Source organism: Somniosus microcephalus, chromosome 1, assembly GCF_052327205.1.
Source record: "Somniosus microcephalus isolate GS21.2 chromosome 1, FLI_Smic_1.0, whole genome shotgun sequence".
Lineage (NCBI taxonomy): Eukaryota > Metazoa > Chordata > Chondrichthyes > Squaliformes > Somniosidae > Somniosus > Somniosus microcephalus.
In genome coordinates, this window is record NC_140987.1 from 386097868 (window position 1) to 386112068 (window position 14201).

At 46.6% G+C, this 14201-nt stretch overlaps 1 protein-coding gene across 2 annotated transcripts in view; it reads left to right on the top strand.

Annotated features, from left to right (window-relative positions):
* The window catches only part of LOC147125075 (uncharacterized), a 200179-nt gene that overhangs the window by 120957 nt on the left and 65021 nt on the right, over nt 1-14201 (top strand). Inside the window, exons 10-11 of one of the 2 annotated variants that reach the window (XM_085997025.1) lie at nt 1054-1133; nt 8643-13158. In XM_085997025.1, the coding sequence (XP_085853151.1) occupies nt 1054-1133; nt 8643-13158 (4596 nt within the window). The remainder of the gene's footprint in view (nt 1-1053; nt 1134-8642; nt 13159-14201) is intronic. The other variant, XM_085997032.1, reaches the window with a different exon arrangement.

Below are 14201 nucleotides of genomic sequence, written 5' to 3' on the forward strand. Positions count from 1 at the left end.
GAAACCGGCACTTCCAGTGGGTTTACGGGTGAGTACCACAACCTTCAGAACTCGGTTGTGGCTATAGAGAACTGTATCTATCCCCCTGACTATACTGTCCCCTACCATAACTACATTCCTTTACATTCCCCCTACTTGAATGGCCTGCTGCACCATGGTGCCATGGTCAGCGTGTTCATCCATCCTGCAGGCTTTTTCCTCATCCACACAGGCAGCAAGAACCTCATACCTGTTGGACAAGGGCAAAGACTGAGGCTCCTCCAGCACTGCACCTGGGGTCCCCTTACCTGCCTGATTTGCAGTCACATCCTCCTGTCCCTGACCACTAACCAGACCTGTACCACTACCTAACCTAATGGGTGTGACTGCCTCCTGGATCAAAGTGTCCAGGTAACTCTCCCCATCCCTGATGCCCTGCAATGTCTGCACCTCAGACTCCAGCTCAAAAACTCTGAGCTGAAGTTCCTCAAGATGCAGGCACTTACTGCAAATGTGGTTGTCCAGGATCACAATGCTCTCCACAAACTCCCACATGCTGCAGTTGTGGCACACCGCCTGCACTCCCATCCCTATATGACCTTGTTTTATTTAATTAAATTTAATTACATTTGTAATTAGGTAACTTACTTTACAGTGTAGTTTCTTGACTACTTACTTGATCTAGATTAAGTTAAGGGTAGTGAAATTAAATATCTACCTGTAACACAAAGCACTACAAGTAATGTAGGCAAAAAACTCCTACCCCCTCTTCTTCAAATTCCCACTCTTTCCAAATTCCCAAATAAAACACTCTGTTCAAGTCCACTCTGTTTAATCCTGCTCTGTGCAGACTGTAACAATTTATTTCAGATTGATCCAGGATAATTGGCAAACTGCATTGCATAACATCAGCTCAGTACAAACTTGCTCATGTACTCTGCTTGGGGGAACTTTGCCATGGAAATTTCATAGCAAATCATCATATGTAGCTTATCCAGGAACTCTACCTGCCTCAGAAAAAATGCCCCCAAAAGTCTTAATTCAATTAAAGATTTGAGAGTTGTTTCTTTCTAGGTGAATGCGCAATACTCCCTGAAGGTCATTCAGCAGTGATTACAGAAAAGTCGAAGTTGAAAGGTTCCACGAAACCTATGGTAAATAAGTGAATCTGATGTTATTGTATAAGTTTACATAATTGAGTAGGTAGTAAAATCAGTATGTTCTGTCACCTGTCAACGTTTCTTATGAAGATTTCCATATTAATCATGTCCACACCATTTGTAATTGCCTATGGCGTAATAGGGTTTCCAAATTACAACACTCATTCTTTGTCACTCTTTTCAGTCACAAAAGCCTGTAACTATGCAGATCCCTTCTAAAAGGCTTGGTTTGCATCTGTATGCAGTTCCATGTTCTGGTCATGGGCTGCAGCTTTGGAACACTTTGATGACTTTATCTCACTGCTCCAAAGTCATTTTTTCCCAGAACTGAATTTTTCTGTCAGGTATGCATTTTAGAATTGTAAAATTAATATTTTTTGCTCATAATTTGTCCCTGTAGGAGTCTACGTACTCCTAGCAAAAAATACTGAACTTGGAGAGGTTCAACAGAAAAGGTTTAATTGTTGAGACTGCATGTTGAACATAAAATGGCGTCAGAGCCTACACCAAGTCCGACTGCCTTTCATCAGTCCACAGCTTTGACTGCTCCTCCCCCGCTCTGGGCTTAACTATGTTGCAGATCGAGTTTCTTAAAGGTGTGATCCTTCTTAAAGGCATGACGCCTGATTTATAGTCTATGGACCGAAAAGTGGATTGTGTCCTTTCTGTGATCGGTACGCCACACAGCTCCCCCCAGAATCCGCTAGTAGGGAGTGTACGAACCGGCGTGGTGGCTTGATGGCACGTCTGGAACGGCTCTTGGCGGTTGGTGTCGGGAGCGGGGCGGTCGGACGCGTCGGGCTCTTAGGCGGTCTGCCCCGCGGTGGGGGTTGGCCCACCTGAACGGGTTCGTCGGGCTCTAGGTGCGCCAGCTTGAGCCGGTCGACCGACACCTTGTCAGTTCTGCCGCCCACTTCGAGGAGGAAGAACTTGTTCCCCGTCTGGAGTACCTTGTAGGGTCCGTCGTATGGGGGTCGTAGAGGTCCTCGGTGGGCATCATGGTGCACGAAAACAAATTTGGCCATGTGCAGGCTAGGTGGTACGCGGGTTGCTGGTTCGCTGTGCCGGCCGGTGGGTACCGGAGCGAACTGTTGTGCTCGGTTGGTGAAAGCGCGGCGTTGCTGGTCAGCCGACCAGGGGGTCGTGGCGGTGGGCAGGAACTCTCCGGGTACGCGCAGCGGCTGGCCGTACACGAGTTCCGCCGCCGAGGCTTGCAGGTCTTCCTTGACCGCGGAGCGTAGGCCAAGTAGCACCCACGGGAGGCGGTCGATCCAAGCCTCGTCCTCGAGGCTGGCGCGGAGGGACGCCTTCATGGACCTGTGGAATCGCTCGCACAGTCCGTTGGCTTGGGGGTGGTAAGCCGTGGTGCGGTGAACGGCCACCCCGAGGTTTCGGGCGATGGCGGCCCACAGATCAGAGGTGAACTGCGGGCCTCTATCCGACGCCATGTCGGAGGGGACGCCGAACCGAGCGACCCAGGTACCGATGAACGCCCTCGCGATGTCGGCGGTGGTGGTGGATGTCAGTGGAATGGCCTCGGGCCAGCGGGTGGTACGGTCCATGATTGTCAGCAGGTGCGTGTGACCTTGTGATGGCGGCAGGGGGCCGACGAGGTCGATGTGGACGTGGTCAAACCTTCTTTCTGGCACGGTGAACTCCTCGAGTGGGGCTTTGACGTGCTGGTGGATTTTGGCACGCTGGCAAGCTATGCAGGATCTGGACCAGACGCGCACATCTTTGCGCAGGCCGCGCCAGACAAATCGGATGGCCACCAGTCTAATGGACGCACGGGTGCCGGGGTGTGAGAGGCCATGGACGATGTCGAACACCCGTTTTCGCCAGGACGCCGGGACTACGGGGCGGGGTTGCGCCAAGGAGGTGTCGCATTTGACTGTGACAGCGGACGGGCCGCAGGCGACGTTGGTCAGTCGCAGCCCTGGGAGGGTTGTGGGCGCGGAGAGCAGATCGGGGTCGGTGCGTTGCTCCGCTGCCAGTTGAGCATAGTCCACTGCCAGGTGGGCGCCGTGGACAGCGGGGCGGGATAGGCAGTCGGCCACCACGTTGTCTCGACCGGAGACGTGCCAGATGTCCGTGGTGAATTCGGACACCGCGGCGAGCTGGCGTTGTTGCCTGGCTGACCACGGGTCCGCAGATTTCGCCATCGCGAATGTCAGGGGTTTGTGGTCGACAAACGCGGTGAAGGGGCAGCCCTCCAGAAGAAATCTAAAATGGCGGACTGCCAGGTACAGTGCGAGGAGCTCGCGGTCAAAGACGCTGTATTTGGCCTCCGGGGGGCGCAGTTGGCGGCTGAAAAAGGCCAGCGGTTGCCAGGCCCCGTCGACCCACTGTTCGTACACGGCGCCGACCGCGTGGTCGGAGGTGTCTGTGGTGAGGGCCACCCTGGCGTTGGGCTGTGGGTGAGCGAGCATGGTGGCGTCGGCGAGCGCCTTTTTGGTCGAGTCGAAAGCGGTCAACATGTCCGCCGACCACTCGATCGCCATTCTGTCTTTCTTACCCCGGAGGGCTTCGTATAGGGGCCGCATGAGGGAGGCCGCTCCAGGAATGAAGCGGTTGTAAAAGTTGATCATCCCCAAGAACTCCTGGAGGCCTTTGATGGTGGTAGGCCGGGGGAACTGCTGGATGGCTTGCACCTTGGTGGGCAGGGGAATGGCTCCGTCCTGCGTGATGTGGTGGCCAAGGAATTCGATCCTGCTGAGGCCGAATTGGCACTTGGCTGGGTTGATGATGAGCCCGTGCTCACTGAGCCGCTGGAACAGGGTGCGGAGGTGCTCGATGTGTTCCTGCTTGGAGGAACTAGCTACCAGGATGTCATCCAGGTAGACAAAGAGGAACTTCAGGTCCCAGAGGACCGAGTCCATGAGCCACTGGAAGGCCTGGGCCGTGTTTTTGAGGCCGAAGGGCATTCGGAGGAACTCGAATAGCCCAAAAGGGGTGATTATGGCCGTCTTGGGAACGTCCGTGGGGTGGACTGGCACCTGATGGTAACCGCGCACCAGGTCGACTTTGGAGAAGACTGAGCGGCCGGCCAGCCTAGCCGAGAAGTCTTGAATGTGCGGTATGGGGTACCGATCCGGCGTGGTGGCGTCGTTTAGGCGCCGGTAGTCCCCGCAGGGGCGCCATCCCCCGTCGGGTTTGGTGACGATGTGGAGTGGGGAGGCCCAGGGGCTGTTGGAGCGGCGGATGATGCCGAGCTGTTCCATTGTGGCGAACTCGGCCCGCGCGATCTCCAGCTTGGCTGGGTCCAGCCTGCGGGCGTGGGCATACACCGGTGGGCCTGTGGTGGGGATGAAGTGTTCTACCCTGTGCTTAGCAACTTTCGCGGAGAAGGTCGGGTTGGTGAGGGCTGGGAACTCAGCCAGGAGTGCTGAGTAGTCGTCTGTTGAGCGGGCGCGGCACTGCCACGCCATTTCGGCGGGTTGGGGGAGGGGCCATGGCGCCCGGGATAGGTGACATGGTGTTCATGTCCACGAGGCGGCGCCGAGGCATGTCGACCAACAGGCCGTGGGCGCACAGGAAATCTGCACCGAGGAGCGGGGAGAGCACCTTGGCGGTGATAAACTCCCAGTGGTAGCGGCGGCCTGCGAGGTCGATGGTGACGGTGCGGGTGCCATACGTCCGGATGTCGGTGCCGTTGGCGGCAGCCAGCGCAGGGCCGTGGCCGCCTCGCTGGATCTCGAGGGCGGACGCGGGGATGATGCTGCGCTGCGCGCCCGTGTCGCATAGGAAACGGTGTCCTGTGGCGCTGTCCGTAACATACAGCAGCGCGCCTGCTTGCCCCACGGCCATCGTGTAGGCCGGTGTGGGGGCGGTTGGAAATGTGCAGGGATGGCTGCAGCGGCTTGCCTGTGCGCCGAACCGGGTATGGAAGTAGCAGTAGCCCTGGGTCGGAGGGCTTGGGGGAAGTGGGGGCCTCGTGGCCGAGCTGTGTGGCTGCGCGATAGAGGGTGGAGCGCGCGCCGACGCTGCGGAGGCCAGGTCGGGGGTGACGGCGTGGTTGGAGCCGGCGGATAGGAGCTTATCGGCTTCGTCGGCCAGGGCCTCGAGGTCCGTGAGGCTGGACGCCACGATTGCCAGGCGGATGCTGGGAGGTAGTTGGCGGATAAAGAGCGTGCGGAAGAGGGAGCCGGGCGGTTTCTCGTCGGTCAGAGCAAGCATGTGTGAGAGCAAGTCTGACGGCATGGAGTCACCGAGGCCCGGGAGGTCGAGGAGGTGGCAGTTGCGCAAAAATTGGGAGGCTGTGAATTTTTTAAGGAGCGCGGCCTTGAGATGTGCGTACTTGCCTTCCTCCGACGGGTTTTGTAGCGTTGTCCAGACTTTCGTGATTGTGGAGCTGCCCAGGGAGGCGAGGAGGTAGTCGTACATCGTTGCGTCGGCGGTGATGCCGCGGAGTCGGAATTGCGATTCGGCTTGAATGAACCAGGCGGTGGCTAGGTTCTCCCAGAACTCCGGCAGCTTCACAGAAACTGCGTTTGTGTCAGCCATGGTTACGCTTAGGAGTCGTCCTGAGCGTCGGGGTCACCAATGTAGGAGTCTACGTACTCCTAGCAAAAAATACTGAACTCAGAGAGGTTCAACAGAAAAGGTTTAATTGTTGAGACTGCATGTTGAACACAAAATGGCGTCAGAGCCTACACCAAGTCCGACTGCCTTTCATCAGTCCACAGCTTCGACTGCTCCTCCCCCGCTCTGGGCTTAACTATGTTGCAAATCGAGTTTCTTAAAGGTGTGATCCTTCTTAAAGGCATGACGCCTGATTTATAGTCTACGGACCGAAAAGCGGATTGTGTCCTTTCTGTGATCGGTACGCCACATCCCAAATGTTTTATTTACTCACTGAAAACAATTGTATTACTCCTCTCCCCCCAACCCTCCCCTCCAAGATCACAGCTCCCACTGCAGCTGCCTTCCCTTGTCCCTTTTGAGGTTGGCTCCCTCCTGCTGTGCACCATTAATAATTCCCCAAGTTTGCTTTGGGCCAGTTTTTAGCATTTAGCTCTTACTCTTTTGGCTGTTTAGCTGTTTTGCCAACTGTGGTTCCCTGCCCTTGCCCTGTCTGTGGGCTTGACGCTTGAGGCCCATTCCCTCCTGCACTTTTCACCACTGCTGCTACCGTTGCGCTAACCACACCAGACCGGTGATCTAGTAGTTGTTTTTGGCCTGTTCTTACTGCTACCCTCCCTCCCCACCCCCACATTGGTCTCTGGACTCTTCTTTACACAGTTCAATGGTTGGAAGTTTTCCTCAAAAATTAATATGGATTAATATTTATAGATTAGTTTTTTATTAATTAGCATGGATTAAGGATTGGTTAATGGACAGAAAACAGAAAGTAGAAATAAATGGGTAATTTTTGGCTCGGCAGGTTGTTACTAGGGGTGCCACAAGGATCTGTGCTTGGGCCTCAGCTATTTACAATCTATATCACTGACTTAGATGATGGGACCGAGTGTAATGTCTCCAAGTTTGCTGACAATACAAAGCTAGGTAGGACAGTAAGCTGTGAAGAGGATGCAAAGAGTGCAAGAGGATATAGACAGGCTAAGTGAGTTGGCAAGAAGGTGGCAGGTGGAATATAATGTGGGGAAATGTGAAATTTTGCACTTTGGTAGGAGGAATAGACAAGCAGAATAGTTTTAAAAGGTGAGAGACTAGTAAATGCTGGTATTCAGAAGGATTTGGGTGTCCTTGTACACAAATCACAGAAAGTTAACATGCAGTTACAGCAAGCAATCAGGAAAGCAAATAGTAGGTTAGCCTTTATTGCAAGGGGTTAGAGTATAAGAGTAAGGAAGTCTAGCTGCAATTATATAGGGCTTTGTTGGGACTACACCTGGTCTCCTTACCTAAGGAAGGATATACTTGCCTTAGAGGGGGTGCACGAAGGTTCACTATATTGATTCCTGGGATGAGAGGGCTGTCCTCTGATAATAGATTGAGTAGAATGGGCCTTTATTCTCTGGAGTTTAGAAGAGTGAGAAGTGATCTCATTGAAACGTATAAAATTCTTAGAGGGCTTGACAGGGTAAATGCTGAGAGGTTGTTTCCCCTGGCAGGGGAGTCTAGAACTCACAGCTTACATTCCCACCTAACTTTATATCGTCAGCAAACTTGGATACATTGCACTCAGCCGCTTCATCTAAGTCATTAATATAGATATCTAAGTCATGTAAATAGCTGTGGCCCAAGCACTGATCCTTGCGGCACCCCAGTAATTACAGCCTGCCAATCTGAAAACGACCTGTTTATCCCTACTCTCTGTTTTCTGTCCGTTAACCAATCCTCTATCCATGTTAATATATTACCCCCAACCCCATGAGCCCTTATCTTGCATAGCAACCTTTTATGTGGAACCTTATCAAATGCCTTTTGGAAATCCAAATATCCACTGGTTCCCCTTTATCTACCCTGCTAGTTACATCCTCAAAAAACTCTAGTAAATTTGTTAAACATGATTTCCCTTTCATGAAACCATGTTGACTCTGCCTAATCATATTATGACTTTCTAAGTGCCCTGTTACCACTTCCTTAATAATGGATTCCAGCATTTTCCCAACAATTAATGTCAGGCTAACTGGCCTGTCATTCCCTGTTTTCTCTCCCTCCTTTCTTGAATAGCGAGGTTACATATGCTACCTTCCAATCTGCTGGGATCGGTCTAGAATCTAGGGAATTTTGGAAGAACACAACCAATGCATCCATTATCTCTGCACCACTTCTTTTAGAACCCTAGAATGTAGGCCATTAGGTCCAGGGGATTTGTCAGCTTTTAGTCCCATTAGTTTCTCAAGTACTTTTTCTCTACTGATATTAATTGCTTTAAGTTCCTCACTCTTATTAGCCCCTTGGTTCCCCAGTATTTTTGGTATGCTTTTTGTTGTCTTCTACTGTGAAGACAGATACAAAAAATTTGTTTAAAGTCTCTGCCATTTCCTTATTCCGCATTACCATTTCACCTGCCTCAGCCTCTAAGAGACCAATGCTTATTTTGCTACTCACTCGAAAAATTAAGTGCTTCAATTATTTTGTAGAGCCAGGAGGAACAATAGTGGACCTCCGAGCTCCAGAAGAATAATGTCAGCTGCTGCAGGCTGGGCTTCTGTCCCGCCGTGATCGTAACGCCCTCCTGAACCTACCTTTTTCCCAACCAGCTCGTCTCCGGGCCACCCAATATTGCACTAGCCCAGAGCCAGTGAGTTGCACGGGATGCCTGCTTGGTGTCAGCAGCCTGCTGAATATATGTTCATGACGCCCAGCCCTTGAAATGGACCGGGCCTCTCGCCGACCATATTTGGCAGCTGGATGGTGTGTTTCACCAGTTAGCTTCTTGATCGTTAGTTTACCCCATTATTTTATTCAAGTTGTTAATGTATAAATAATTTTTGCCATTTAAAAAAAATGTGTTTTCTATATACGTAATAGTAAATCCCAAATAAGCTGAAAATAATATTTGATTATTAATATGACATTCTTCCTTTTGTATAGATGACTATGGAAGAACTCAACAAATTAATTCGGAACATAATAACATTGATAGTGGCAGTATTGACCAGCACCATCTATCCAGCTATTCAGAAGTATGAAGAAATTAGAATAGATCTCGCTGACAGCAAAGATCTCGCTGAGACCCAAGATTTGGATGAGACCCAAGATCTCACGGAAAGCCAGATTGCTGACAAAGGCCGCACATTTACTGATAGCCAAGTCAACACTGACTTACTTGAATTTTCTGAAAAAGAAGTTGAAACTGATCTACTTGAATTGCCTGAAAAGGATATTGAAACTGAACCACTTGAATTGTCTGAAAAGGATATTGAAACTGAACCACTTGAATTGTCTGAAAAGTATATTGAAACTGAACCACTTGAATTGTCTGAAAGGGGAGTTCAAACTGAAATCATTGAATTTGTTGAAAAGGAAATTGGAACTGAAATAATTGCATTTGCTGATAAAGAAGTTGAAACTGAATTGCAAGACTTTAGTGAAAGGCAAAAATTAGGTGAAAGCCAAGACTTGGGTGAAAGCCAAGAATCTGGTGAAAGCGAAGAATCTGCTGAAAGCCAAGAATCTGCTGAAAGCCAAGAATCTGCTGAAAGCCAAGAATCTGCTGAAAGCCACTCCACTGAGTGTGATGACTACTCTGACAATGAAGATGTTCCCAAGACCCGAGATTCCGACAAGCGCCCAGGAGCCATTGAAAGTCAAATTGCTGCCAAAGGCCAAGAAGCCAGCAAAGGCCCAGATGCTGCCAAAGTCCAAGAAGCCGCTAAAAGCCCAGATACCACCAAAGTCCAAGTTGCCTCCAAAGGCCAAGAAGTTGCCAAAGTCCAAGAAGCCGCTAAAAGCCCAGATACCACCAAAGTCCAAGTTGCCTCCAAAGGCCCAGATGCTGCCAAAGTCCAAGAAGCCACTAAAAGCCCAGATACCACCAAAGTCCAAGTTGCCTCCAAAGGCCCAGATGCTGCCAAAGGCCAAGAAACTGCCAAAGGCCCAAAAGCCACCAAAGTTCAAGATGTTGCTGAAAGCCAAGATGCTGTCAAAGAACAAGATGACGTTGAAAGCCTAGATATTGCTGGAAGCCTAAGTGTCGCCAAAAGCCAAAGTGTCGCTGAAAGCAAAAGTTCCTTCAAAAGCCAAGATTCCTTTGAAAGTCAATATCTAAATGAAAGCCAAAGGCAAGATGACACAGAAAGCCAAAATTTCAAGGAGCACATTATGTCAACTGGTCAGGTTTCTCCATCAGAGGTCAGTGACATAGCTGATGAAATGGTCAATGATGTCATTACATCAGTTAATGAGGATCCATTCAGTCCACCTATGAAACTACTCCCCTCGCTCAACTCTGTTTCAGAAATCTTACGTAAATCTCTAGAAAAGACAGGCATGGATAATAAGGATGTCCTGGGTATTTCCAGATCACAAATACTTCCAGCAGCTGAAAAAATTTTAAGGGCATGTCTAGAGAAATTAACAGCTGCATACCCTCATCTCGTATACATTCTCACTGGTTTTCCCAGTACTCAGAAAACGTCTTTGAATTCCAGGAAATTAATTTTTAATTGCAAAGTCCATTGTCTTTCCACAGATATTGTAAATAATATTCTTCAGAAACTGCATTGTATTCTAACAAGTGAAGTAGTTGCTACTATTTTAAAAGGCAAACCAACCATCTCATGTTTACATAATAAAGATAATATAACAGTTAAAAATGAACAAGTTCATAATTCTGAGATCACAGCAGAAAATAACAAAAGTGATGATCTTTGCCTAATTAATATAGAACAAGAATCTTCCACAATATATACACATGAAATCTGTTTGAGAACTGCAACGGAAATACCTGAAGTCACTTCAGAATTGGAAGGCTCAGAAGTATTCAATATTATTGAAGACATGAATAAATATGTTTCAACAAGGCTTGAGACTATCACATCTGCTAAGTTGAAGCCAGTTATATGCGCTGATCCTCCCGTGTCACCATGTGAAAACCCAGAAATAGATTTCAGTGAGGATGCCAAGGACATAGTAATTAATATACTGAAAGCAATACATAATGAGGTAAAAAGAAAGATTGTTGCAAGGCTTAAAACTGGAGCTGATGTGTCAATGCTAAAAGAAATTATTTTAGTAGATGAAATAATTGGTGCTATTTTGCAATCTCTTAGTGGTAAAACAGCTGACAATTTCACTAAACTAAAATTGGAGAAGATAGTAAAACCTAAACCATCCTCAAGTGCCCCCATGGATATCTCAGAGGCGAAACCTAAACAGAAGACCCCACATAAAAAGCCAGCTGAGCAAGTGATTTCCACACCTAAAAAAGAAACACTCCCAGCTCTGAATATTCCTGGAATGGTGATTTATCCACAAATGGAGGAAGTTAGTGATATTCCACCAGTCAAAACCCCACCAGGACGACAAATGCCTGAGGCTGCCCCTGTGCCTCAGCAAAGCTCTAAAGATGATGACAAATCTGAGGAATCAGAAAAAGGTACAACATTTCCAAGTGCACCCAGGAGGGATTCCAAGCTACCCATCCAACATGATCTTAATGAGCAGGAACTTGCTTATAAACCAAAAGACATTCCTGAAGGGAGCTTGCTGGAGAAATTGTTCAAGAAGTCTGAGGAAACTTCGACTGTTGATCTTCATCCTGAAAAAAACCCAAGAGAGACACAAACCATACCAAAAAGATGCCGACGCAAAGACAAAAAAGTACAAACAAAACAACACATAGGCAAAGACAAAAAACATAAAGGCAAAGACACAAAACAACACACAGGCAAAGACACAAAACAACACACAGAGAAAGATACAAAACAACACACAGAGAAAGACACAAAACAACACACAGAGAAAGACACAAAACAACACACAGAGAAAGACACAAAACAACACACAGAGAAAGACACAAAACAAGAAACAGAAAAAGGCACAAAACAAGAAACAGAAAAAGACACAAAACAACACACAGAGAAAGACACAAAACAAGAAACAGAAAAAGACACAAAACAACACACAGAGAAAGACACAAAACAAGAAACAGAAAAAGACACAAAACAACACACAGAGAAAGACACAAAACAAGATGCAGAAAAAGACACAAAACAAGAAACAGAGAAAGGCACAAAACAAGAAACAGAAAAAGACACAAAACAAGAAACAGAAAAAGACACAAAACAACACACAGAGAAAGATACAAAACAAGAAACAGAAAAAGACACAAAACAACACACAGAAAAAGACACAAAACAAGAAACAGAAAAAGACACAAAACAAGAAACAGAAAAAGACACAAAACAAGAAACAGAAAAAGGCACAAAACAAGAAACAGAAAAAGACACAAAAGAAGAAACAGAGAAAGACACAAAACAAGAAACCGAGGAAGACACAAAAGAAGAAACAGAGAAAGACACAAAAGAAGAAACAGAAAAAGACACAAAACGAGAAACAGAAAAAGACACAAAACGAGAAACAGAAAAAGACACAAAACGAGAAACAGAAAAAGACACAAAACGAGAAACAGAAAAAGACACAAAACGAGAAACAGAAAAAGACACAAAACGAGAAACAGAAAAAGACACAAAACGAGAAACAGAAAAAGACACAAAACGAGAAACAGAAAAAGACACAAAACGAGAAACAGAAAAAGACACAAAACGAGAAACAGAAAAAGACACAAAACGAGAAACAGAAAAAGACACAAAACGAGAAACAGAGGAAGGCACAAAACGAGAAACAGAAAAAGACACAAAACGAGAAACAGAAAAAGACACAAAACGAGAAACAGAGGAAGGCACAAAACGAGAAACCGAGGAAGGCACAAAAAAACCAGCAGACAAAGACACAAAAAAAACAGCAGACAAAGACACAAAAAAAACAGCAGACAAAGACACAAAACAAGAAACAGACAAAGACACAAAAAAACCAGCAGACAAAGACACAAAAAAACCAGCAGACAAAGACACAGAAAAACCAGCAGACAAAGACACAAAAAAACTAGCAGACAAAGAAACAAAACAAGAAACAGACAAAGACACAAAAAAACCAGCAGACAAGGACACAAAAAAAACAGCAGACAAAGACACAAAACAAGAAACAGACAAAGACACAAAAAAACTAGCAGACAAAGACACAAAACAAGAAACAGGCAAGGACACAAAACAAGAAACAGACAAAGACACAAAAAAACTAGCAGACAAAGACACAAAACAAGAAACAGGCAAGGACACAAAACAAGAAACAGGCAAAGACACAAAAAAACTAACAGACAAAGACACAAAAAAACCAGCAGATAAAGACACAAAAAAACTAACAGGCAAAGACACAAAACCACATTCAAAAATATTACCTGGTGACAGCCTCCCTTACCAACTAGAACTTCATCCAGAAGCAATCAAAGCACTAGCTCAATTAATTGTGAGCCTCATTTTGGAAAGGTTTACCTTATCAGAAGAATATATACCACATGAAGAAAGAAAACGACAGTATTCAAGAAAAGGTATTAATCCCAAAAGTAGACTAAGAACTTAAGAAATGATCATTACATTGGTCCGTAATTTGCGGTCAGCGGCGAAGCAAAGGCGTTCGCCATTGGCTCCGAAATAAGCTTCGCACAAAGATCTCACAATCTCTGTGGCGAAGAAGTCGGGTTTTCCGACACGTAATTGAAATCAACGCACGTTAATGGGGACTCCCAGCGAAGAGCTGCTGTGACGTCAACAAGCTGTCTAAGCAGCCAATCAAAATGCAGAATTCTCACAGCCAGCCAACCAGGAAGTGGGTAAGCTCCTTTGATTCTAACTTTTTTTTAAATGTTAGGGAGAGCAAAACAAAGATTGGTGCTCTCAATTGGGGAAAAGGAAAACCTGAGATAAAGATGAACAAACTTTAAAAAAAATTAACATTTTTTTAAAGTTTCTTAAAATTTTTTAATTTTATTAAAAATGAATAAATTTGACACTCCACAAAATTAAAATTCGTTTTTCAGGGTCATAACCTTTGTTTAGCAGTCAATACACTGTTAAAACCCCAGTTACACCTAATCCAAAAGGGTCTAACTTGTAATGGGGTAATTAACAGCAGCATTACTGCTGAAGAGCCAAGTTTTTGTCAGTTTCCATGATTTGACAGATTACTCTGGTTTCAGGCTCGGGGGTGGGGGTGGGGGCATTGCGGGGGAGATAGCGCATCCTGTGGAAGAGCAGTGAATGACAAACCGCAACTTCAGGATTTCCTTGTTAGGCTGCTCATGCACTAAATCCTGAAGTTGCGGTCAGTTTCAAAGGTGAAATGATGGCGAATGAAAATTCCGAGCCTTTATGTCCAGTAGAAGATTATATAGTAATATAAAAATAACAAGGATCATGTCAGATGTAAAACTAGAGTAATTTAAAGGAAAGCAATTAGAATAAAATGGGTCTGTGATTAAATTGTTGTATAGAGAGAAAGTATCCTGATATCTACTGAAGTCAAACCAACAAAGAAGTTCAGTTCCAAGACAGAGGGCTAGAAATTTGGCTCCTTTGTGCCTCCTGTTAGTGC